At 40.2% G+C, this 24,736-nt stretch overlaps 1 protein-coding gene across 5 annotated transcripts in view; it reads right to left on the bottom strand.

The window, feature by feature from the left end:
* Positions 1-365: 365 nt before the first annotated feature.
* AHCYL1 (adenosylhomocysteinase like 1) overlaps positions 366-24,736 on the bottom strand; it is a 37,281-nt gene continuing 12,910 nt past the window's right edge. For 2 of the 5 annotated variants that reach the window (XM_014835202.3, XM_070487008.1), the window contains exons 2-17: positions 13,911-14,022; positions 12,007-12,150; positions 10,898-10,998; positions 10,403-10,505; positions 9,135-9,229; positions 8,446-8,552; positions 7,508-7,624; positions 7,185-7,248; positions 6,290-6,378; positions 5,851-5,921; positions 5,378-5,472; positions 5,190-5,288; positions 4,707-4,775; positions 4,180-4,258; positions 2,917-3,037; positions 366-2,399 (exon numbers count right to left, since the gene is read on the bottom strand). In XM_014835202.3, coding sequence (XP_014690688.2) covers positions 2,393-2,399; positions 2,917-3,037; positions 4,180-4,258; positions 4,707-4,775; positions 5,190-5,288; positions 5,378-5,472; positions 5,851-5,921; positions 6,290-6,378; positions 7,185-7,248; positions 7,508-7,624; positions 8,446-8,552; positions 9,135-9,229; positions 10,403-10,505; positions 10,898-10,998; positions 12,007-12,150; positions 13,911-14,022 — 1,473 coding nt within the window. In that variant the 3' untranslated portion in view covers positions 366-2,392. Of the gene's footprint in view, positions 2,400-2,912; positions 3,038-4,179; positions 4,259-4,706; positions 4,776-5,189; positions 5,289-5,377; positions 5,473-5,850; positions 5,922-6,289; positions 6,379-7,184; positions 7,249-7,507; positions 7,625-8,445; positions 8,553-9,134; positions 9,230-10,402; positions 10,506-10,897; positions 10,999-12,006; positions 12,151-13,910; positions 14,023-18,848; positions 19,224-24,736 lie in introns of those variants that run through there. The other 3 variants (XM_014835204.3, XM_014835203.3, XM_014835200.3) reach the window with 3 other exon arrangements.

Genomic DNA, 24,736 nt, shown 5'->3' with positions numbered 1-24,736 from the left:
AATATTATTAATAGACACATTGCTGCATCAGAAGACAGAGAGACAAGTTTACATAACTTTGTAGGCATTCTTTAAGGGAAAGAATTAGGTACAGTGTCTTAGAAAGGGACTATGCAAGTGAGGAGCCGTAAAGCTTAAGCAGGAAGTCTGCTTCTTGAAGAAAGAGTGAAAGTGCCTTGGCACAGAGCAGGCATACAACACTTAAGATGTTACTGAAGAACTCTGCATCCAGCCTGGTCCTCTACATATGAGGTCCTCAACAAATCTCTATCACACACTGTTAACTGACACATGACTTGTCTGACCCTAGAAAGCAGGTTCTAATAAAGTTTTGCTGTTCAACGAAGAATGACACAGACTTCCAATAAGGTCTTATCACTTTAATTGACTTTAATGATTATTGCTCATCTGCAAGAATTAATATTGCATTCATTAAAAATCATTCAATACAAAATAAACTTGTTCCTCCCAAGTTGCTCTCCACATGCTCCCTCTGATGCCAGACATTTTTCCAGAGTGTCCTTTGTTACATGGCTTGACAGAGACGGAGCCCTTACCTATTATTCCTATGGACACAATAATAGACAGGGAGCAGGGGGCAGGCCAGAGGGCAGCAGGCCCCTTCCCTCCAGCAGAGCTGATGTGATAGATACCACTGTTGGCCAGGTTGCCTCCCTTAAAGGATGTGGTGTTCTGATTGGCTGGTTAAATGCCCTGGGAAAAAGGGCTTGAACCGTTAATATCTACAGAGAAGAAAGCATGGTCACATTGGCAAGGAGTAGAAAAGGGCTGGGTGGGGAGAAACAAGAGAGGAAAGGGAAAAAAGTTTTGGCAAGACCACTGTCCCCTGCTAGGAAATTGCAGGGTGAAAACTTTCCTTTCTTATATTCCTGTTTTTCATGCCTGTCTCTCTGATCAATGGCAATAGAGAAATGAAAATTTCTAGTACCTAGCATTAATGCCTGACCCAACTTTGAAGGATCACAAGCTAGAACAAGTTGAGGATGTAGAATCCTGGATAATTATATACTTAAAGCTCATCTGAGCATGCAGAAATGCTGGTAAGCAGGGTACATGGCCTGGGAACACACCTCTCTGATCCGTGAAAGCCTCTCTGGGGATTCTTCCCGAGCATGAGCCAGGACATACTCATTACCTTCTCTACACACAAGCTGTCTTTTAAGATCTTAGTTCATAAACTTTTTGTGACATGTGTCAATCCAAAGTGGTACCACATCTGTAAAACTACTGTTTATACAAGGCCTAAAGTCCCAAACAAGTTATATGGAGCTAGATTTCCCTCAGCCTGGCCCAATTTCTCCTGTCTCCTCCCATCCACACCTGCTTCCCTTTAAATATTTTAGGTTGCAGAAGCACAGCTGACCAGAAATTTGCTCTTAAAGGATAAATCCTAAAAACAGAGCTCAGTGCTTTATACTGAGTAATGGCTCAAGAAATTCACCTTCAGCACAAGCTGTATGGGGCAGAGCTGATAGAATCTGTTATGGCCCCAGTTCACTGATGCTATAAACTATGGGCTAGAAACAGAGGGATTTATCAAAGTTTGAAATCAGCATTTCTCTAGACTTAACTCTGTACTCAGCTCCAAAGGTTCAAAAGAGAAACTGATAACAACTAACCACCCAAGTAGTTCCTCAGTGTTAACACTAAACAGGTTTCTTACTTTCGTTTTTTTTTAACAAAAGAAATAAATGTAAGGGGACAAAATTCAACTTAATAGTGGCAGTCTTGTTAAAAACCTGAAAAATGAGAAGGTGTGGTGGGAGTGGAGGAAGGGCTGTACTAAATCCAAGCAGGCCTACTGGATCTTAACAAGCAACACTCACTAGTCCACATCTCTGAACCAGACACACCACCTTCGCACAGGAAACAGGGCTTGGAACATCCAGGGGAAATCAGCATGCACCACCTACGTCTAACCTACCTGGTTGGTAGGTACCATCCCTGCTCCTCTGAAGACGTGAAAGAGCACTGATTTCAGCAGCTAAGAAATGGGCTCTTTTAAGGCAATTTAGACATTGGAGATTGTTCCACATAGAAGGTACCTTAGCATTTCCTACTAATGAGGTACCCAATTAAGACTAAAGTTCCCAGAAATGGTAAAGAAAGAATCACCTTTCTGGGTTGGGAGACTAAAATCCTTCTTTAGTGACTAGGGTGAGGAACCTTGAATCTCAGTTTCATCTAAAGAGCCATGAAGCAAGTTCCTGTGTGGTCTGCAGAACTTGGATAATGAGATGAAAAAACAAGAATGAAATTATAGAAAAAAAATCAACAGGAAAGGAATAAGAAGAAAATAAAAGTTATCTTAAAAAATATCTCTTTGAGAGTTGTGTGGTTCATGTGGACTGGTCCTTGGTAATATGGTCCATTAGTATCTGTAAAGAAAGACATGAACTGGTTAGCACTTGTGTTTTCCACATGAGAGTTCCAAGAGAAGAGTCAAAAACAGGGCACACTCTCCAGGGCCCCCATGGCCCAGGCTGGGACCCCTGCAGCCACTCCCCAGGGATCATTCTTCCCTGTGCTTCCACAGGGTTTCTGACAATGCCATCTCTGGCTTTATCTCCTGCTCCCTGATAATGTAAGTCAGTTGTTTTCAACCCTGACTATACGTTAGAATAATCTGGGGAGATTTTACAAAATAAGCCTGAGCCCCATCCCAGAGCAATTGTATCAGAATCTCTAGGGTGAGGCCCAAGCTCCAAAATTTTAGAAAACCCTTACTTCTTTACATACTACTAGATGCACAATTTCTCTGCCTACCCTGTTAGTTTAGAGCAGAGGTCTTGCCCTCTTCAAAGGCAGGTATAATACTTTATTTAATAAAGTGGGCTAGCCTACTTGGTTTAATATTGGGGAAAAGAGCTTTTCACTTGCTTTCCCCCAAGTTACCTGTAATAATTGGGTTTGAATGGCCCATTTTTGTTGAGTCCCAGATATTTTGCTTGGTCATCTGTCAGCTCTGTCAGGTGGGCATCAAATGATGGCAGGTGCAGGCTGGCAACGTACTCATCTAGGAAAAATAAAACACCAGGGGAGCAGACTCCATTTCAAATATGCCTCTCACAGTATAACTTTCCCTTATTTTCATCTGAAGCTTTCTGAGAAAAAGGCTAAGGGATGGAATAACTTTGAAGGAATCTACAACTCAAAATATTTGCTTAATAAAACCCCCCCACCAAAGTTGCCTTTATTGCAGAGTACTTCTCTCAGTACATCCAGAGTGCAGAGAGAAAGCCATTTACCAGGGTGACACAATGGGGTAGAGTTTACCTCACATCCTTCTCTGGCAAGGGTCTGGCCTCACCTCAGTGGCTGACACGCCAGGCACTACTCCCTCCTCCCTGCGGCAACTTCCGTAACCAGATTATAGTCACATGATGACTCAAAGTGGACACCAGAAAGCTCAAAAGAGCCTGTGTCATTAGCATTTATTGAGGATAAGATCCACAAAGGCCTCAAATCTTAGGGTCATGGATTTCTATGGCAGCTGGCACAAATCTATTACATTTTCAGAGATAAGCTTCCTGGGCTTTACCTTTATGAATATAATTTTTTTAAAAAAACCAATCTGAGGTAAGCTGTTGGAGGGAACGAGAGCAAGAAGTTTTTTAGCTTTAAGAGGACAGGGATTTAGATGGGAGGTGGGCACCACTATTTAGAAAAGTAAAGAATTAGAGAGGATGTATTATGTCACATGAACATAGCACAGCTGTCCCCTGGAATGACAGGATGTTGTTTGCATATCCACACAGAGGACGGCCAATAAAACCTGTAGTTGTTCTGTTTCTCTCCTTTTGGTCCCAGGCTGTACTCAGTGGTACCTGGAAGTTTACTGAACTTCATAAGGCTACTTAGAATAAGAGCATCTACTCTAAACCATGATGCTGAGCACTTTCACCCATTAGCTGAATTCTTCAATTCCACAATGTATGCAGTATTAGTCTCACTTTACTGATAAAGAAACTGGCGGGAAAAAAGAAAAGAAATTGGGGTTCATGGAGACTACAACTTGACCAGAGACAAAAAACCACTAAGTGCCATAACAGGGATTAGAACTGTGACTCGAAACCCAATGCTTTTCATAATATTCATTTTACCAAACCACACAACAATCTGGGTAATCAGTACAGGTTTCTACTGTTTTTCACTCACCCATTTTCTTAGGAAGCAAGTACACGTCTTGTTTGTAGCGTCCCTCAGGTGCATTATAGAGTTCTATCAGTGCCAAAGCCTAAGTTGGGAAAAGAGGATCAGAAAAGACAGAAAAACTTTTTGACAGGGACATAAAAATAAAAACAGATTTAACAGGGTCTTGGGGTAACTATTATAGTGATGCAGCACAGTGACAGCACACAGGATTTGACCGTAATAAATGCCAGCACATGTCATAAGAGGATTTGTTGGTGTTTTTGTTTAGTTCAGATAAAAGAACAGACTAAATACCACTAAGCAGGAACACTATATTCTCAACTAAAACAGCCAACTTAAAGGGACACAAACACTGACTCTGCCTGACTAACGACTCTGTTCCAGACTGGAGAAAGCCTAAGTCTTGACAATTCGTGACCTGAAGGAAGAACAGGTTGATAAGAACATAGCAGGGCGCTCTCTCACTGGAATCTGATCTAGGCCAGTTCCACTCATCTCTGTGCAGGATAAGCAGGCATTTTGTCACAAACCTGTGTGGTAGCTGTGATGGACAGAACAAAGGTGGGAACTGTGGAGCAGCTCAGATTAAGCAGACGACCCTGAAAAAGTTAAGAGAGCCCTGGGATGAGTGGCATTATCCCTCTGTCTCAGACTCCAACGTCACATAAGTCAAGTAAATGCAGACATTAACTTTCCACCCCCTAGGCTCAGGTGGTAGAGGAAAAGTCGCAGTTCCAGACCAGCACTGTAGGTTTTATTTTATTTTCTGCAAGTCCATCTGAATCTGACAAGCTGAAGAATCAGCTGTAGTCAGGAAATAGTATGTTACTTACTAAAAATTAGATATTTTTTGAGTGATTCCGTTTTGGGGACCAGACTATTCGAGAAATGTATCTCTATCCAAAGACAGAGCTCAGGGGAACACAGGCCCAATATTCTTTCCTGCCTCCCCTCTCCCGCATGGATCTAACTACACTGCTGATGCTGCACTGCCGGAACCCTTGTGTGTGTACCTCTGCCAGGAGGACGACGCGTTTGCCATCCGGCCAGATGACATGGTCCACCTGAGAACGTACTCGCTCCCAAGTCAGCTCCGGAGTGCGGAGACTGGTCTGAAAGGAAGAGAGCACAGTTGACCGTGGCTCTAAAGGAAAGAAGAGGGAAAAAGGCCCTAGTAATAAAGGAATGAGACAAGCCTTACCACATCAATTTCCGTGTTGGAGTGGCCCATATTACATACAATACAACTGTTTTTCATACGGTCCAAATGTTCCCGTGTCACTACATTCTTATTTCCTAAAAGTAAAGGAACGTGTTTAAAGAAAGAGATGCTGGGGAACAAAGACACCAACTGGCTTTCAGTTAGAACATGGAAGAGAAGAGGTTTGCTGGCATTAAAGAGCACGTATACATTGTGAGAAAAGAGGTGTGCCTTGTCTAACGGGTCTTCAGGCTCAGTTAACCGGTTTTAAGGTTGAGTAGTATAAAAAGCCAGCAGGGAAAAAGGCTCTTTGTTCTGGAAAACACGTTAAGGTTCTGACAGCTTACTCTAGTTCTGAGACTTTTACACTGAGCACAGGTCTCACTTACTTTACATGGAAGTCAGTCAGACCACTTTCAAGATTTAGCCTCAGTGTTAACTCTCCTCCATGTACGCAAAGCACTGATACTTACCTGTGCAAGTTATTACGACATCAACTTGCCGGATGACTTCATTTAGCTTTACCACCCTGAACCCATCCATGCTGGAAGAAAAGGAAGGAACACTATGAGCAAAGTAAGGAAGCAGTGGGACAGAAGGTGGTCACAAAATGAGACAAATAAATTCCCTTCTAAAGTCAGATCCAATGCTACCTCACAGGGATAATAAGTGATAATCTGTGCTGAACTACACACACTGGCCTCCTCAGACTTCCTGAGATTCCATCCAGAAAGGGAAAAGGCCAAGAAGCTCTAGGAGTGCCCTGGGATTATAATGGAAGGGATAGAGCAATCCTAGCTTTCTCCTCTTTCGAGAGATTTCTGCAAGGAATGGTTAATACAATCAATCACGAACTCTCAGAAACATAAAGTACCTGGAGTAAATCTAACAGTATTACTACTCTGTGCTTACCAGGCTTGCAGAGCACAGATGGGGTCAATTTCTGTGATGTAGACAATTGCTCCGAGGGCCTTGAGAGCAGCACAGCAACCCTTTCCCACCTGCAGAGCATAAGAAAGAAGTCAGGCCATCAAGCCCATTAAGTCATGGGTGTTGGGGCAGTAGGCTCTTAGGGAGATGGGAAATAACCTCCCTGAAATCATTAATCATTTAGTGCATAGATTGCATGGGTGCTCCAACCTAAGCAGAGCAGAAACAGATCCAGATTTTGCTGTGACCCTTGGTCAGAGAGGTGATTTAGCAGACATTCCATATTTCATAGCAAGGGCTGGGGCTTGGGACAGTAAAAGAGATCAAGGAAATACAAGTGTTACCATTAGGGAAACAAGACCAAGGAAGAGCAACTATAACCTCTACTTTCTTATTCCAGAAAAGCCTGATAACCCTCATTTGAGATGCATCTAACTGAAGGACAGGCTAGCAGCAACTCGGGAACTTCTGTGGGTCATGTTGACGGTAAGAAAATCTCCTTCACCTATTCTAGTTTAGAGATTATTAACGATATGCCACTTCCAATTCCACCCTTCACTCTACTGCAAGTCACCTGTGGGACTAAAATGCTACATATTCACTTGAAGTAAATCACATAAAAGGTTACTGTTCTAATTGGGGGAAAGGATGCCAACATTCCATTCCACAAGACAAAGTGGTGAAATCTGACAATTCATTCTGTATGTCTCTACTCATAAATCTGAACATTGGACTTGTGCTATTATTTTAGGATACATTATCTAAAAGCATATTTTAAACCCTGAATCACTGACTCTACACTGACAGCACACGTCTCCTTCACTCAACATTTCTAATAAATCTAAGAAAAGACAGACACTGAGGCCCAGCTATTTACCTCACCATAGCCACACACCACCACTTGTTTCCCACCAAACATCACATCTGTGGTCCTCTTCAGGCTGTGGAAACAGACAACAGCTCAACTCAAACATTATTAGCTCAAATACAGTACCTCTGCACAAAATTAAAAGTGGGGGACAATGCCCCACAAGAACTCCAACTAGACGTTGGCTGGCTCCATATGAAATGGACCCCTCTAAACAATTTTTAAAGCCAAAGGAAGACCAAGGCACAAGACTGGAGTGATAGCGGACTAACATCGCAACCCAACCCAAACTTACCTGCTATATGTTTGAATATCTATACATGTCAACCTACCCATCCAAAATGGATTCTCGGCAGCAGTACAAGTTATCAAACTTCTGTTTGGTAACAGAATCATTGACGTTCATGGCTGGAACACAGAGCTTCCCAGCTTTGGAGAGCTGATACAGCCTAAAAGGAGAAGAAGCCACAAAAACAAAAAAAAAAAGTTAGCTGGTAAACACAACACATGGCAAAATCTGGCTAATGCGCCTCAAGCTCCATGCTGCCCTCCCCAGTCTTATTTATTACCCAAGGATATTAATAAACAAGATATTTCCTTGTCATTCCTCCTCACTTCTTTTCATTCTCTCTACCTGCTTGTCCCCGACCCCCCTTTTTTTGGAAGGAAAAAAAACTTTTTAATTGAAAAAATTTACTTCTCTTCCATAAAAGGGGATGTACTTCCTTAGACCCACATTTTCTCAATTTTTAAAAACACCCTGCCTACTTCTGATAAACCAAGATCATCAATGAATCTGATATGGTTCCCTGTGTTGTGTGTGTGAGCACCTACAATGTGCCCCCAACAAAGAAACACTCTTTCAGATATCTTTTAGGTATTCCAACAAGCCAAGAATATTTTGCCCAGTTTTACTTTTTGTAGTGTATATAATGTATAGTTTTACAAGGATTCTTTTTCATATTTCAAAATAAAATTATAATACAATATTGAATACAGTTTTTCAAGATAAACTCACTCCCTACCTCTCAACACTGGTTGAGAATCACAGTGGAATAAGTGGGAGAGAAAAATGTGTGAACTAGAACCTGAAATAACTTCCTTTTAGGGTCCCCTTGATTTTTCAAAAGTAAAAACTCAAAAGTTTTATCTAATGAAGATACTCCCATTTAGTTACTGCAAGTCTGAAACACAGCCCTAACGCCTAACGGAGACCAGAAGAATTTGCTGAGGCAAGGACACAAGGGGCAGCTACTCCAGAATCTGTTACCTGTGAACACCAGTCACGCTCTCTTCCACAATGCCTCGGATCTTCTTAAACACGTTTGGATACTTCTTATAAACCCAGTGGGTTAAGTCTCCCCCATCATCCAGGATCTACAGAACAGCCAGAAGACTTCTATGGGCATTCAGGCTGCTAGAGCTGGGGGGAACTTTGAGCCCACTTTCTGTACTAGTAAGAGAGCCCTGCATGTTTTGGAAGAGCACTCCTCAGAGCTCCTGAGAGCAGGTTTAGACAGTGGAAACACAGTCAAATTTGTTGGTGTAAAATGGTTAAAAGGATTCCTAAGTTTGTTCTAGGCTATGGTGAAGAGTATTAGGCTAATCACACACTCATTTTTAGCCTAGAGTCTTGAAACACATAGCCCCTTTGGATGCAAAAGGAGAGCTGGGGCAGGAAGGAAAGAAATCAGGATCCTACCCCAAAGAGGTGCCACATCATTTCCTTCTATACCATTCTGCTATGTTTGAGCCACACATGTCCAGTTAATCTTACCCTTCCCCCACCTTTCCATTCGGTATTCAGACCCATTCCGAATAGATATCAAGCTAAACACTTTGGCAACAAAGTTAAGTGCATAAGACCGAACATCCAGAACATATTTAGGGAACCATGCTTTGAGGGAAAAAAGGAAACAAATCTATTGTCAAAAGTGTAGGATGAATATGCATTATTACCATGTTAGCCTGCCACCCATCCATGTTCACACATCGGTCAATACACCACCAGAAGTCATCTTCCGACTCGCCCTTCCAAGCGAACACTGCAACTCCTACAGAGATGGAAACAAATCAGCTGATTCCTCCTTTGGGGAGTGTCCTATACCAACGTCACTTTCTGAGATCCAGGTGAAAAGAAAAAGGCTATAGAAACGATTCTGGAAAAGAAACAACTAAGGACGAGCAAAAAGTCAAAATAGCACCTTTAGTTCAGAAATTGGTTAAAAATTTAAGGGATTTTAGTTTTTGAAAGGATTTGGGAATCTTAAAATGTCAATCTCTTTGGCCAATTTTATACTTGGAACTCTATCCAAAGGAGATAAAATGAAGTGGGAATCAAAACAAAGTTATTCACTGGAAAATTTATATCAGTAAGTAACTTAAAACAACCTAAATGGTCAACATTAGGAAAACAGTGAAATAAAATCAGACCACCATGTGACTGAGTATTATAAATGATGCCGTCCAGGTCTTGAGCAACATGAAAAATTACTTCTGAAAATGTTATATATAGGTTATAAAATTGTACACATACTGAGATTTACTTAATCTCTGTAAAAAAAAAAAAGAGAATAAAAAAAGGAAAATATGCCAGATATCTCAGTGTAGTAAAATTATGGCTTTTTTGGGGAATCTCCTTAATTTTATGCAATAAACACCAGAAAAGAGTAAACAAGAAAAACAGAAGTGCTATAAAGTTGCTTTCTGAGGATCCTAGGAAGATGGGAGATTCTTAAAGAACTTCATGGTGATTTTCTTCTGAATATTTTAACAATAAAAATTGTTTTACGTTTAACTGAACAAGTTGTCCATATAGTTCCAATGCAATATTGAATATCAAATTACCTAATGAACTATCAATACAAAGATGCTTCTTACTTGTGTTCTCTCAAAAGTGATGAGACTTTTGGCGAAAGGAGACCCACTGAGCCCATACTAATATAGCTCGTATAAATTAGTATTCTTCCTTATTCATTTAATATTAGAATTGGGCATTTCCCCGTGTAAGCAGATTCTTTTCAGAGATCACTTTTTATGACTGTATAATATTCCATCGTGGATATGGACCTTAATTTTATTATCCATTTTCCTGTTGATATTTTCACTATCCTCCAAATTTTACAGCCCCTAGACATACATGACACTGTAAAGACAATTTTGATACAGAAAAATTATGTTTAGATAATTATTTTGAGGCAAAGTTGGTGAAAAAAAGCTGAACATACCAGCCTCAGCCAGTGCTGCAGCCACTTCATTCTGAGTGGAGTAGATGTTGCAAGCAGACCAGCGGCACTGAGCCCCCAGGGCACAGAGTGTCTCAATCAACACCTATGTAGATGTATAGGAAGACAGGGTGAGGAAGAGGAGGGCCAAACAGGAGTAGCATATAGGAGAACAATACCCACCAACTCTGCAGCAACAGGTGCTACACTGGGGGGTTACAAAAGGGGGTAATCTAGCTGGGCAGCACATTGACATCTAACTTTACCCAAAAGATATGTTCCTAAAGTCTTAATGACATTTTTATAAAATTTACTCTTGCTTTTTATAAAATTAGGTTATACTTATACAAACAAAGTAGAAAACCTCATTACTGTGTTATAGGGAGGTCCTACCTAATAGTATTTGGAGGTTGGATAGATAGGGAAGGAAAAGCAAGTAAAGAAAGTTTCTTTGTTCCCATTATCAGAAGTCCCTCTCTTTTCTCCCAATAAACTCACCGCTGTCTGGGCTGTGATGTGTGTACAGCCCACTATTTTAGCACCAGCCAAGGGCTTCTCCCCCTGAGCACGTTTCCTGAGTGAAATCAGAGCAGACATGTCTGTGAAAGAACAGAGGATTTGAGCTAGGTCTGCACTAGCAATATCAATTCCCGTCCCAGCAACACCTAGAGCTGGTCTGGATCTGTTGAGAGACGGTGAGATAAGGTAGACAAATTCTAAGTACATTTCTGTGATGACTGGCAGCTTCAACAGCAAAACAAAAGTGGAGAGTTGTCATATCATCACTTGGGATTTCTCTCTTCCTCTACTGTTTTGGCCTTATATGCAAAGGCCCGAACAGAGAATGACATAAATTCTTAAAACTGATCAAAACGAACGGTGAGTCTCATCACTCATTTGGGAGGAGAGGGAAGTAGTTATGGCATTGGCTACTAGCCTCATAAATATAATCATCAGACCAGAAAGAAAGACTTTACCCTTAGCAGAAGCCACTTGCTTCTGTTTTTCTATAGTGGCTAACCCTATTCTGTCAGTCTGTTTGGTTTCTGTACTCCCTCCTAATATAGAACATGCCTTCAATGTCAAAGCAATAAGAGTAAAGAGATCTTACGAGAGTGGGGTGGGGTGGAGAAACCAAGATTTAACTGGCTGTCAGTCACTTTTACTCTTGCTCCAGCACAGGGTGCTCAGGACCAAAGATCAAACGAAACCCTCAGTCACATCCTTAGCTGAAACCCCTCCCACATTTGCTGCTTCTGGGAAATCTGGGTCTCTGCAATTGGCAGCTATGGTAGGATCCAGCAGAACTAACCACTATGTAGTAGTGATCCAGGACTTGCTGACTGCAAGTAGATCTTTGAATACGGTGTCATGCGGGAGGAAAACAGAAACTACTCTGTAATTGCCACATGCTGAGAACAGGAAGCAGGGAGAACAAGAATTCTGAAGCACAAGCTCCATACAGAGGGATCTGTTTATACAAAGGTCCAGGATAGTGGATTTTCCCAGGAGACTTTCAAGTTAGCTTTAGAGACTTAAGTTGTTTGTGGATCTTGACGACCTGAAAGTGGGTTGTTTCTGGTCCCCTACCCACTCCCTTTCTTTACCTTGCTCTGCAATCTCAATCTCCCGGCGACCAAATTCTGCCTGCTTGATGTTCTTCACACAGAAATTGCTGCTGCCCTTGGAGTTGGTTTGCTGCTTCTCTCGGGGGGAAACCTCATCATCAGAGCTATCTGTGTAGGATGCAGCTAGAGCCGGGAAAGAAAGAAACGAGCACAGAAAAACCTCAATGGCCCCAAGTCCACAGAGTTCTGTCCCCAAGGGACTCTCATTTAAGTTAAGCGAACACTCTTAATTGGAGCCACCTTTTCCGCCACTCTCAGTTCTGCTCCTCCAGGGTCTAATAGATGGTATGAATGAAACTCCTGTGGCTCTTTCAACATTGTGGCCCTTTTACCCACCCTGATGACACCCTGCCATTAGTGCCTACGATAAGGAGCTATTGATCCCAATCCTGCACCACCTCTAGTGAATCCTAAATAATCCTCTTTGGATTGACTATTTTCCCAATCACTGTCTCTGCCAGTGCATTAGGCCTCTCTCGCTGACTTCCACATACTGCTAGCTAACACAAATACTTCTGTCTAGCTAAAGCAAACATTACTAAAGGTATCTACCCCACTAGGACAATTTAACTACATCACTGAGCCTTAAAACTGCTCTGACAGGTTCCCATAATATATGGCCATCAAGATCTTCGGAAACTTTGTTAAACTTTCTTCACTCATTTCATCTTTCTTCCTCTTATAACTCAATCTTTCGCAATTAATTCTTTCTTAGCAATAATTAGCCTGCTTGTCAGCCACTACCTTTTATGTCACTCTAAGATACCTTTTCATCTCTAATAGCCATTAAATTTGCAACATGTCTACAGTGAATCTGTATATTCATTCATTTCAGTATTTAACCCTGTATACCATCATTTGCCCTTGTCTGGCTATCTTGTCTGTATTGGGTTGTCAGTGGCACAGGGCAGAGAATAAGTTTCTAAAAATTTGTTTGTTTGTTTGTTTGTTTTTACACATTTCTTGTACTTCAAACCCAGTCTTTAATGTTAATAATATAATGCAAACAATCTTCTGGTAAAAGATAATAAATGGCTTTTGGTACAGATCTCTTTGCTGACTTTAACAGCAACCTACGACCTTGGGCAAGGCTCAATCTTTTAACAGGCTTCCTCCGTTGCCTAATGAGGGGGGTTGGATTAGACGCCCCTGTGGGTCTTTCAGAGTGTGTCCCTCCAGTACTCAAATCGTAAAATTCTATATCCTTTTCTATGTGCATTTTCTAGTACTCTCTCAAAAGCTGAGAAGGGCACAATTCAAATCAGAAAAAAGACTACTTATATAGCGTTAAGACAGGAGAAAAGAACTAAAAAGAAACAGAGCTGGAGCCATATTATAGTAGTTTGAACCTTTCCCACTCCAGAGGTTAATAGGGGAGGGTACTTCAACATAAAGGGTAACCCAGTAAATGAAAGGAGCCAAAATACTCATTTTTATTGTTACAATTCAAGCAGTCTTGGAGACAAGAAAGAAAAAGATGGGTGGCAGGTGTATCTTATACAAAGAAATGAGCAATTATGCTTCTAAAGTACACCTCTTTTTCAAGGCCAGTTCTGTCAGCCAAAATACCATTGATTTTCTCTCTCTGTAACTTGGGCAGATAAACGTGGGAATGGGAACCAGCCCAGGACTACCAACCAGGCACCGGCCACAGACCACACACAGAGACAGTCTCAGGATGACAAAAGCTTCCCCAGCTACAAGCCTGATTGGAACATTCCCATTTCCCAACCATTCATTATCAGCTTTTTGCACCAATGATGGGCAGTCCTGACATGAGGTATTTTCAGATTCCAGGTAAGTGGAGAACACTGGATAGAGAAGTAGCTTAAGCCTCTGCAACAGGGAAGAGGGATTAGAGAGGACATGAAGTTCACACTTACCTGAACTGTAGCTGTCAGTGGAGGACTGAGAGATGGAGCGAGACAAAGATCTTCGGCCAGTCTTGGTGGGGAATTTGGTGAACTCCTGCATGTCATCAGCAAACTGGATCTGCTATAAGAGGAAGACAGAAGTTGAAAATCTGCAACAAGGATTCTATGAAATGTTCCATTTTAAAGACCATACAGTGTCTTCCCTAAAAGCTAATGTTATCATGTGTCTCCTACTAAGCCAGCAACTCTTTCACCAGAAATGAGGATGGGGATAGGCTACTCTCTGATTCCTCCTAAAATGCCAATCACTGTGGCTTCCCAATAGTTTCAGTGGAATCTTGGGGGGGGGGGGGGCCTTAAGATCCGATTTCACAAAGTTTCCTTCCCACATTCCATAAAGTTTTTTCTCTTAAAACTTTGACATTAAACTCTTTACCCTTCCTCCCAACTTTATCAAAACACAGGCATAATCTCATAGTGCTTCTGCTTGTTTTCTCTTTTTTTCAGAAGATTCTCTTGTAACACATTCTTATCCTGAAGTTAGCAATGGTCTTGTTTTTTTGAAAGACTTAAGAAGAGATGCCTTGAAATAGTGATGGGCATTGGGGTGCCAATAGTCAGAGTCCAACCATATAGCTATACGTCACAAAGCCAAAGTAGTATCCCCAGAATCTTCGATATCCAGTAAAATACCAGAATATACCAATGAAAGAGAGATCAAAAGACACATACACACCACAGTAAATTCCAACTAATTAGGACTAATTTGAAGGAAGAAAATAACGACTTGGTAAACTTTGTATTAAAAACATCCTTAAATGAAATAAAGCAGAACTAGGTAATTATTTGAAGAATACTTGGAAAACTGGCTTTAATAAATAGCAAGTAGCTTACAGTTAATATTATTTATAAATAAATTAATGGATGTTCCTAAAGAGTATGAAAATACTCTCTTCCATTAAATGGTTTAAACTTCTCTCCTGAATTCCTATTTAAACTCTGATAAATCTTTTCTTCAAAATATAAAATAGAGCCAGCCCCAACGGCCCAGTGATTAAAGTTCGGCATGCTCTGCTTTGGTGGCCCGGGTTTGGTACCACACCACTGATCTGTCAGTAGTCATACTGTGGCAGCACCTCACAAAGAAGAACTAGAAGGACTTGTAACTAGAATCTACAACTATGCACTGGGGCTTTGGGGAGAAAAAAAACATAAAAAGAGGAAGATGGGCAACAGACGTTAGCTCAGGGCAAATCTTTTCCAGCAAAACAAATTTAAAAACTAGGTAAAATATAAAATAAACTTCAGCCTCCTGAAAAACAGAATAGTTTGAGAATCTGAATTGAGACAATCTAACTAAATTTGAAAAGGTTCTCATGGATAATACATTAAACTAAGTCTTTAGAAAATATCTCTGGAAATGTACACTATTACAGATTAAAATCTTCTCTCCATAATGCTAACAACATGGTTATAGCCATTCTGAAGCCAGGAACAGTAAACTGCCCCATTAGTTAGAGCTGTGAAACGTTCCCCTCCTCTGTCAGATGACCCCTCCAGCTAGGGCAGCATCAGATGGCATTATAAATGTGCAGCCTGGGCACAGGCAGTCAGTATGAACAAATCAATCATTGAATTAGTAGGACTCCATAAGTAATAAAGCAGTAAGCAAGGGAACCCAGATTTGTGTTTTCATACCAAGAATAAAAGCAGAGAATAGCCATGCAGTAACAGCCAAAGATACAGTAGGCCCAAGAGAAAAACCTGAGTGTACTTCCACTTAAAATTCACCTTGGCTCAACATGTAATCGGGAAAGTTTTTTTCTTTAGGATACTCTGTGAAATAAGGAGGAGGTAGAGTCCACAGCCTGTTTTATTAAGTCTGAAGACAGATCCTAAAGCCATGGAAGGGAAAGAGTTACATATCCTGGCATCCAGCCCAGGACCTTGTGCATAGAAACCATTCAATAATTATCTATAGAATGAGTAAACCTTTCAAATTTCTTTCTTCTCTAAGATCAAGTCAATCAAATTTCAAAAATAAATAATAATAGACTCAAGCTTAACAACATCTACTGCATCAGAATTTGATTAACAAATATCTGTACCTCTGAAGCAGCTTTTTTAGCTTAGGTGTTAAAACTTTAAATAGCTTAACTGTCAAAAGCACAACTGCCTTTCAAAAAAAAACACTCATTGAAGTGGCCATAGGTCAGCATCTGTCCTTCTAGATAGGATTTCCCACTCCATGTTCACATGACTTCTGCAGTCAGCAAAGCTAGTTTTACTGAAGGGATGAAACCAGGATCAAAGTAATGACTTTCAATCCAATATGCAGTTATTTTGGTGGCAGAAAAAATACACAGTCAAGAGACCATCAATGCCTTTTAACACCCTCCAGAGGCAGCCCCTTCCTTCATCAGCCTCCTTGCTCCTGGCATGGGCAGCCTATTCGGAAGCTGCTCTCCTCTCGTGGCTGTTACAATTCCCTCCCTTGCTCATCTTTTTTCAAAAGGTTCTGGGTATGTTCCCAGAAACCATCTACCCAGGGGTGGGGCACTGGGGGAGGGAAATGCAATAACATTCGCAGTTTTTTAAATAAAAAATAGAGAGGTGACTCTGGCAAGATAGAAATGTGTTGCTTCAGCACCTCAGAACTACATTAATAGTTAAAATTCCACCTTGTATTAATACAGCTCATTAGTAGCCTAAAGCTTAGCAAAATCTTTCCCATCTAAACACGTCAGACTGTGATGCAAGTAGTTTACTAGTCAGCACAGTGCCCCATCTATATTTGAAGTGGGCAGAATGCTAACTCAAGCCATGACATGGATGAGTGGCTATCTATTCTGGCAGCTCTTTGACATTCTCACTGCTTATAATTAAGGTGATCCATCTACCCAAAGATGCATAATAACCTTGTCTTCTCTCCCACCCCCAAACTACACGATGAAGAGAACCTACAGCACAACTGCTGCTGTGGAAGGCAGCTGCTCTGCCAGTTTCCACCAGCCCTGCTCCCTCCACCGGCCGTCTTCACAGCTAGTAAGCAGCTCTGCCTTCTCCTTAGTGAAGCACCTCCTGGAGTGTCCTTCACCTTCACATTGTAAATAAAACACTGTCACCAAAAGCAATTTTTGGGTATCACAACTTTTCTCTCTAGTAAAACCATATCTCAATAACAGCCTTCTAATTGACTTGGACACACTGCATTTAAGCCAAATATGATCACTTAGGTAAAAACAAAATCCAAAGACTACTGCAAAGTTGTTCTTTTTACATTACTTCCTATTATCATGATTTCTCCCAATCATTAAGTCTTAACTGGTGTACTTTAGTGTTCTTCAAATGTAGATCTCTAAGGAATGGCAGGTCTAAATATGACGTAGGATGGGGAAGAGGGGACGTAAGGTAGTTGAAGTCCAAAAAGTATCTGAAAATCTTAAGTCCTATGTTAAAGAACTTTTTGTGTTTGGATACTCACCACCTTATAAACAGCTTTCCCCACAAGCAGCACACTAGTGTTCCATTCTTGGACTAACATCACAGCTGAGAAAGGCTAGGAGGTCAGACTGACCCATTCAACAGATAGCACATCCAAATACAGAAGTCTACTCGTAAAAACTCAATTAAATATCAGACCAATTTAATGTGCTATTTTGGAGGATCTCTTCAAAGAGCTTAGTGGGTACAATGTTTGACTCTGTTCCATGTGATACTGAGAATGATACAAGAAAAGCTCTACTGAAGAAATAATTTGGGGGACAGTACATCCACCACCTAGTGACAGAGTCTGGTGACAGAGTGAGCTGAAAGAATTGCTGTAAACAACTTACCAAGAAAAAGGAATCACAGGCAATCCCAAACAGGTATAAGCCTCCAGAGAAGAAAAATTGTTGTATACAACTTGTTCAGTTGATCCTGATATTTTTTTTTTACCATTAGAAGCTGAGAAGTTTACTTCCACAAACACATGGTCTATCTATCCAGATGTTAAACAGCTTAGCTACACTTTCTTCCCAGGTCCCACTCAATTCTGTCTTGTAGCTCCTGAATCAGAATTAAAAGCCACCAGAATTCCACTATGACACTATGGCCAATGGATGATCATGAGGATAATGCTCATGGACTATTATATTCTTTTAGTCAACACATTTGGTAGGCACCAATAAGTACCCAGTGCTATTCCAGGAAAGATCTACAAAAGGAAATATAGTCCCTTGCAATCTGTAGATGTGTTTTGACCCACAGTGTAATAACACAAATGGTGTTGTAATAGAATTTTACTGCTTCTTTAGGAACATGCTAGATACTGTAACCTTCACAATCCTATCTGGATATTGTTTAATTTAGGCCTCCAAAAATCAGAGGTTAGGCTAGACATTTTATTAAAACTGTTATTTCACATGCTTATCTAACAGCTTTTAATTTCCTCAGCAAGGTTTCCTCCTAAGAGTGAAGAACCAGACTCAAAGGTAAACAGCAATTATTAGAAAAACAAATCATTAAGAAAGCATAGCTTAGACGCAAGTAGAGGGATCAGTCGGCATTATGTGAAGGGCCAGTAGCCCTCTTCTGGTACACCACCGATTGTCTGAAGACCTTCCTAAATTTACATAATCTGTCCCACTATCTCCTCCAGCACATTGTATGTGCAGATTTTTCTGTTTAGAAATTATGGTCAGCATATTTCTTAGCTAACACTTAGCAACTGAGCAAAAAAATAACTATAGAAGCTAGAAATTTTAATAAAGTCAATTACTAAGCAGTGTGCTATAAACACCTTCCAGGATTCCTACCACATCTTTTCTAATCCCTCTTTCACACATCTTCTGACATTTATTTTTTCTTTTACAGCTTCTACTCTCACCCGCTCTTTTTTCAGAGGAAAGTAAGAGAGTATGGGTGTCAGCCTAAACAGGTACAAGACCTTTTCTTGATACTTACCACTGATCAGTCTGATTCCCATTTCAGACGATTCCAAAGAAACAGTTATCAGTAAACACCAACTTCTTGATACAAGAACTATGTAAGTCTGAACATCTTTCAGACTTTCAATTAGGTAAAAGAAATTTCTCAAAGAAGGGCCTCCCCTTCCCAACACGTTGCCCTCAGGTACATCACCAGAAAACAATTTATCTCAAGGGAATCAATCTCAGGCCCCAGAGTCAAATCCACAGCCACCTTCAGTCACTTCTTCCATTCCCTAGTGCAGAAACCACTCTTCTGAGACTCAGGCAGGTTTTGGCTGCTCGCTGCCCTCCTTCCTTGTCTCAAGTTTCTTAAGTTCTCAGTTTCTCCAGATGGGTGCTGAGTTTCTGCGGGGGGAGGGGGTGAGCAAGCTGACTAATCACACACATCTCCCTCCCCGACTCCACCCATCTCTGTGTCTCAACAGTAACAGGATATAACACACACATTTGCTAGAATCCAATTCCACAGTCAGAAGAAATATTCCTTTTAAAACGGGACTCGACTTGATCTTTCATCAACGTTGGTAGGAGAAAGTGGTGAGGCAATGCCAGGGCCCACACTGCTGAGCCACTTAAATGGTGAGGAAGGAATGTAAAGCTTAAAAAACTGCCAAAATGAGTGATGTGGGCCTCCAACTGCCAACTAGAGGTAAAATTAAGAAGTTAAAAAATGGCAACAAGTAGGACAGGAAAAGCCTACCCTAATCTTTTGAAAACCACAATTTACAACAGAATGTACACACCCAGACTATGTTTCAATGCTTATTTAACTATCTACCTGTCCAATTGCCTGGCCTGTCCATACTTTCCTCATTCTCAATCTGCTACCAATATTACATGAAAACATGTCAGTCATTCTTCTCTTTCTCCTGACAGTGATTATCATCAACATTAAAATTTTTTTTTGGTACAGGTGACTGAAGAAATCTAGGTTCCTGGAACATACCCATGACTTTAGTGATACACCAAAGCGCTCCCAGTCCCCGCCCACTGTTGCACTTTCTATTTATTTTTCCGATCATTTTTAATATATACAAATTTTTAAAAAATAGTATAATGAACACCTGCATAACCTTCACCTAGATTGAATCTTTCCATTTTCCATTTTAGGTTTCTTTCTCTGTATATATACATATGTACACACACATACTTTCAAATATCCAGTCTGTAGTCAAACTTCTCCGAAAGAACACCTTTCATAGCTGTAGACCCAACAGCATCCCCAACTATTCCAACTCAAGTTGGAATCAAAGTTCACTAAATGCATTTGGCTGTTAGCTTCCTTTAGTCTCTGCTAATCTAGAACAGTCTTCTTGCCTCCCCCCTACCCAACCCCGCCTTGTGATCCTCACTTTTCCTTTTAGAGTCCACGCCAACTGCCTTATAGAATCTCCCATATTCTGAATTTTTCAGATCGTTTCCTTCCTGTAAACTGAAAGTGCAGTTTTGAGGTCTGAGTAGAAAGAGATTACAATTTTGAGAAGAATATTTCATAGATCATGTTGCATACTTCTCTTTGCAGCAGGTAGCACATAATGTCAAGTTGTTCCACTATCAGTGACTCTAAACTGAATCCTTTGTTAAAGTGAGACCATCAGTCTTTGAAAAGTATATTTTCTCCTTTGCAAGTAAAGGTTAATTTGTGGGATACTTGTCAGCCTGTGAATATGCTGTTCCCTAGTGACTTTACCATCTGTTCATATTCCTTGCCTGAACCAATTATATTGGGAAGGGGGAGTTTATAGAATCACAACTTTTTTCAATCATTTGTTCCATATACATTAGCTGGCAATCTTTCGTAAAGAAGTTTTTCTTCTTCCTCTTTCACTTTCTTTTTTACTTGTTATTCATGCTTTATTTATTCAATATGTTACACTCAATTACATAATGAGTGCAGTGAACGCTCCAAATGTCCCAAATTGGGCCAGTGGGATTCTCCTTCAAGCTGACTCTTCTGTCCTTTTGACGTGACCCCATTTAAAGTACTTCTTTGGATATACCAGGTCCACTTTGTTCTTTCTCTGCTTCAGACCTGGAATCAGCCATTTCTCCAAGGAGCCCTGATTTCTTTCAGTGGGAAATGGTGTTTAGAAAGTAATATCTGGGCAAAAGGTGTGCTAATTGCTATTAGACATGTCAGTGTTCCTAGTTTCTTTCAGTGAGGAGAGAAACAAATCTTTTTATTTTACTCTTGAGGTCATATTGATATTTCCTTTAATTTTTAATTTTCCTATTTGTATCTCTTTTCGCTTATGTTAATCTTGGTCTCTAATAGCAATAATACATGTACTTATTTGCTTTATTCTATAATATACATAAAATAATTTGAAAATTACAAGACTAATATTATTACTAACAATAATCTACACAGTGAACTGTCAACATTTCACTGAAGTTCTTTTTGTCCTTAGAATATATTTCACAAAGGATGGTTAGTTTAAGCACTGTTTCCTGGGTGATTGTATAATTAATTTGAAATGTAGTTAGGTTCATTTGTTTCTGTTTATAAACAACTTTAAAGTTTCCTTTCTTTTTATTTTTTGACATATAAAACACGTCTCAAAAGTTTAATAGGTATATTCAGAGAAGTCTCATTTTCATTCCTATCTCTTCAACTCTGCTTCCCCCTCCTCATTTTCATTGGTTTCTGGTTTATGCTCATTTGTGGAGGTAGAAAACAGCAAATGTGTACTTATATTATTTTCCCTCTCTTTCTTGCTCAGAAGGTAGCACGGCAAAATATTCTGCACCTTGTTATTTTTCGCTTGGAAATCACTTTGTATTGGTTCATGGAGTATAAGAATCAACGATTCTTGAATGTTGGGAAAGAACAAGCCAGGTTACTACTGCTCACCTTATACGTTTGTAATAAAAAGTCATTAGCCTTAATTTGAAGTCCTCTCTAAAGCCACCCTTGATTTTAAATGAAGCTCACAAAAAGTTAAACTGGCAAACCTTACTGCAAGTCATGCTGGGATGTTCTTTAAGATGAAAACTTGTCAGTTGCTTAGAAATAGGTAAATCTGTATTCTCCAAATGAATTTCTATGAGAAGAAAAGTTAACACCGAAAACAAGCGACCAATGGACAGCTCTACAAGGATGATGGAGTCTCTGGCATTTCGGAAGCCACACATACTGAAGAAACGCCATCTGTGTAATTTCTTAGCCTACCAAGAAGGAACAAGATTGGAGATGTATAAGAACAATTCCTCCTTCCTTCATCTGAAGTCTAGCTTAAGTTGAAAGCCAATTATATTTTACAAATCCAAACCCTCTTCACATATTTGCTTGAGTGAGTCAATCCCACCTGCGAGTCAGCTCAGCATTTGGGAAAGCTACATCCAAGGAGCGATGAACGTCAAGAAAGTCCTTGCCAGTAGTACCGGGCAGAAGAAATATAAGCAGCTCCCAGTAAGTGGTAGCCAAGTCTATGTTGGTCAGTTTTCTAAACTCTACACTAATACTCAACAAAGTATCTTTTCTTTTATTTTTTATTTTTATTTATGTATTTATTTGTTTTTTAAAGACTTTATTTTTTCCTTTTTCTCCCCAAAGCCCCCCGGTACATAGTTGTATATTCTTCGTTGTGGGTCCTCCTAGTTGTGGCATGTGGGACGCCACCTCAGCGTCGTTTGATGAGCAGTGCCATGTCCACGCCCAGGATTCGAACCAACGAAACACTGGGCCGCCTGCAGCGGAGCGCAAGAACTTAACCACTCGGCCACGGCGCCAGCCCCTCAACAAAGTTTAATGAGACAAACCGTATCAGTTTTTAGTCACCATCTACTGCTTCCCATAAAATATAGGCTTCAAGGGAAGAAAAAGCCATCAAAACTCAACATTAAATAATCTGACTTTAAAGACCTAATGTTAAATAGTAACTATGTAATAACAGGTATTGTTTCCAACGTGAGTGGGTCAATGGGACCTTTCAGAATCCATTCTGTAGTTAGACTGGATATTTTCAAGCTCAGAGGACAAGGTGAAATCACTTTAAAGACCAGCTGCAGCTAGCTTGAGTTTCCAAAGCTCTTAAAAACAAAACACAAAATATTAAGCCTCTAGGAGAGACCAGAGACAATACATGGACAAGAATCTATCAAAGATAATCAGTCTCATCAAAGACGTAATTGTATCTCTCATTCTAGACAGGTAATATTTGCATCCTTCTTGACTTTCTAACTTGAGATGTATATGTCCAATTTTAGATCAAAGTCTCAGTATAAAATCATGATCTTAGGGGCCAGCCCCATGGCCAAGTGATTTGGTTCGCATGCACCGTTTCAGTGGCCAGTTTTGCCAGTTTGGATACTGGGTGCAGACCTAGCATTGCTCACCAAACCATGTTGAGGTGGCGTCCCACATAGCACAACTAGAAGGACCTACAACTAGAATATATAACTATGTACTGGGAGACTCTGGGGAGAAGGAAGGAAAAAAAAAAAGATTGGCAACAGATGTTAGCTCAGGGCCAATCTTTAAATTAATTAATTAAAATAAAATAAAATCATGACCTTAGATAGGATGGTTGAAAGGAATTGTTGGTTGCAACTCCTCTGGGGCTATTTAAAAATATGAGCTACCTATTGCTCTGGAATGAATACAGTATAATCCCCTCAACCACTCTCTCTGCCTCCCAGACTAGAACACAAAAATCGAGTTTTCCTGACCAATGACTTTCTGAACAGCTATTTTCTAACGAGCAAAGTGGACAGATGCACAAGGATAAAGACCTCTTGCTTTATATTGCATGGCAAACCAAAAATCAATTGTATAGGAACAGTTATTTGGCAAATTTTATCAATAAATAACATTGCTAGAACATCACTCATATAAATATTTTCAAATCAATTTTGTTTAAATCTTGGCATACAAAGAACAAGTAAAACCACCTGAGAGCATTAAATCAAGACTTAAAGCTGATTAGAAGTTTGAAATCCACTTACTAATATCGTGAAAATAAAGGCCCTGAATGCTTAGATTTCTGCGACTTTCTAGTTTAAGTACTCTGCCTCAACATTAATGGCTTACGGCTATGATTTCCTTATAGAGGTTTGTAGTTTCAAAATATTCTGGAATCCTTTGAGTGCTAGATCTAGCTTTCACAGATGAAAACACAGAACAGGGGTGGGGGTTAAGTGACTAGCTCAAGGCAAACTTGTTACCAAGACTGACATTTAAAAAAACATCCCCACAAGCCCAGTACTATCCTTCTTTTAAACTACACTGGGGGAAACAGCAGCTTTATCCTTTATTTTCACGGGGTCAGTTTACAGAAAAGTCTACTATCGCACTGAAGCTTTCTGAGCTCACAATAACAGATGAACATTTGTGAGCTTTGGGAAAGGAAAAGAATTCTTTCTGTTCCAAAATCTAGACTGATTTTTGGGAGAAGCAGAATGATGAAAAGAAATACAACATTCTAAAGTTCCCAATGAACTGCCATTGAGAGGTACTGCTCCTTAAACTTGGAAAGGGCGAGGTGAGAAGAGCAGAGCCGAAAGATTGCTGAAGCAAAAAGCTCCATTCTGGAATATACTTCACTGTTTTTTGGTGATGGAGCGGGGAGGAGGAGAATGTATGGGCAATCTAATCCTGATCACTTTAGTAGGATGAAAGAAATGACCCCAGAATTTTCTATTGGGATCAAAAGCAATTTAGAAATTCCACCTGTATTTATTTACACTAGGATTTCAATTTGGTATGGTTAAAACTGACCAATGATTTTTTTTTGGTCATCTAAGAAACCTGCTGGCTATTTTCACAAGAAATGACAGACTTTAACACATGCAACAGAGAATATACTTTGTGCTTTTTAGAGGGGCTTTATTTATCCTGTGCAGAATGGCGATGGGGGAACT

This window comes from Equus asinus, chromosome 16 (assembly GCF_041296235.1).
Source record: "Equus asinus isolate D_3611 breed Donkey chromosome 16, EquAss-T2T_v2, whole genome shotgun sequence".
Taxonomy (NCBI): Eukaryota; Metazoa; Chordata; class Mammalia; order Perissodactyla; family Equidae; genus Equus; species Equus asinus.
The sequence above is the reverse complement of the archived record's forward strand: the minus strand, read 5'-3'. Positions and strand labels throughout refer to the sequence as shown.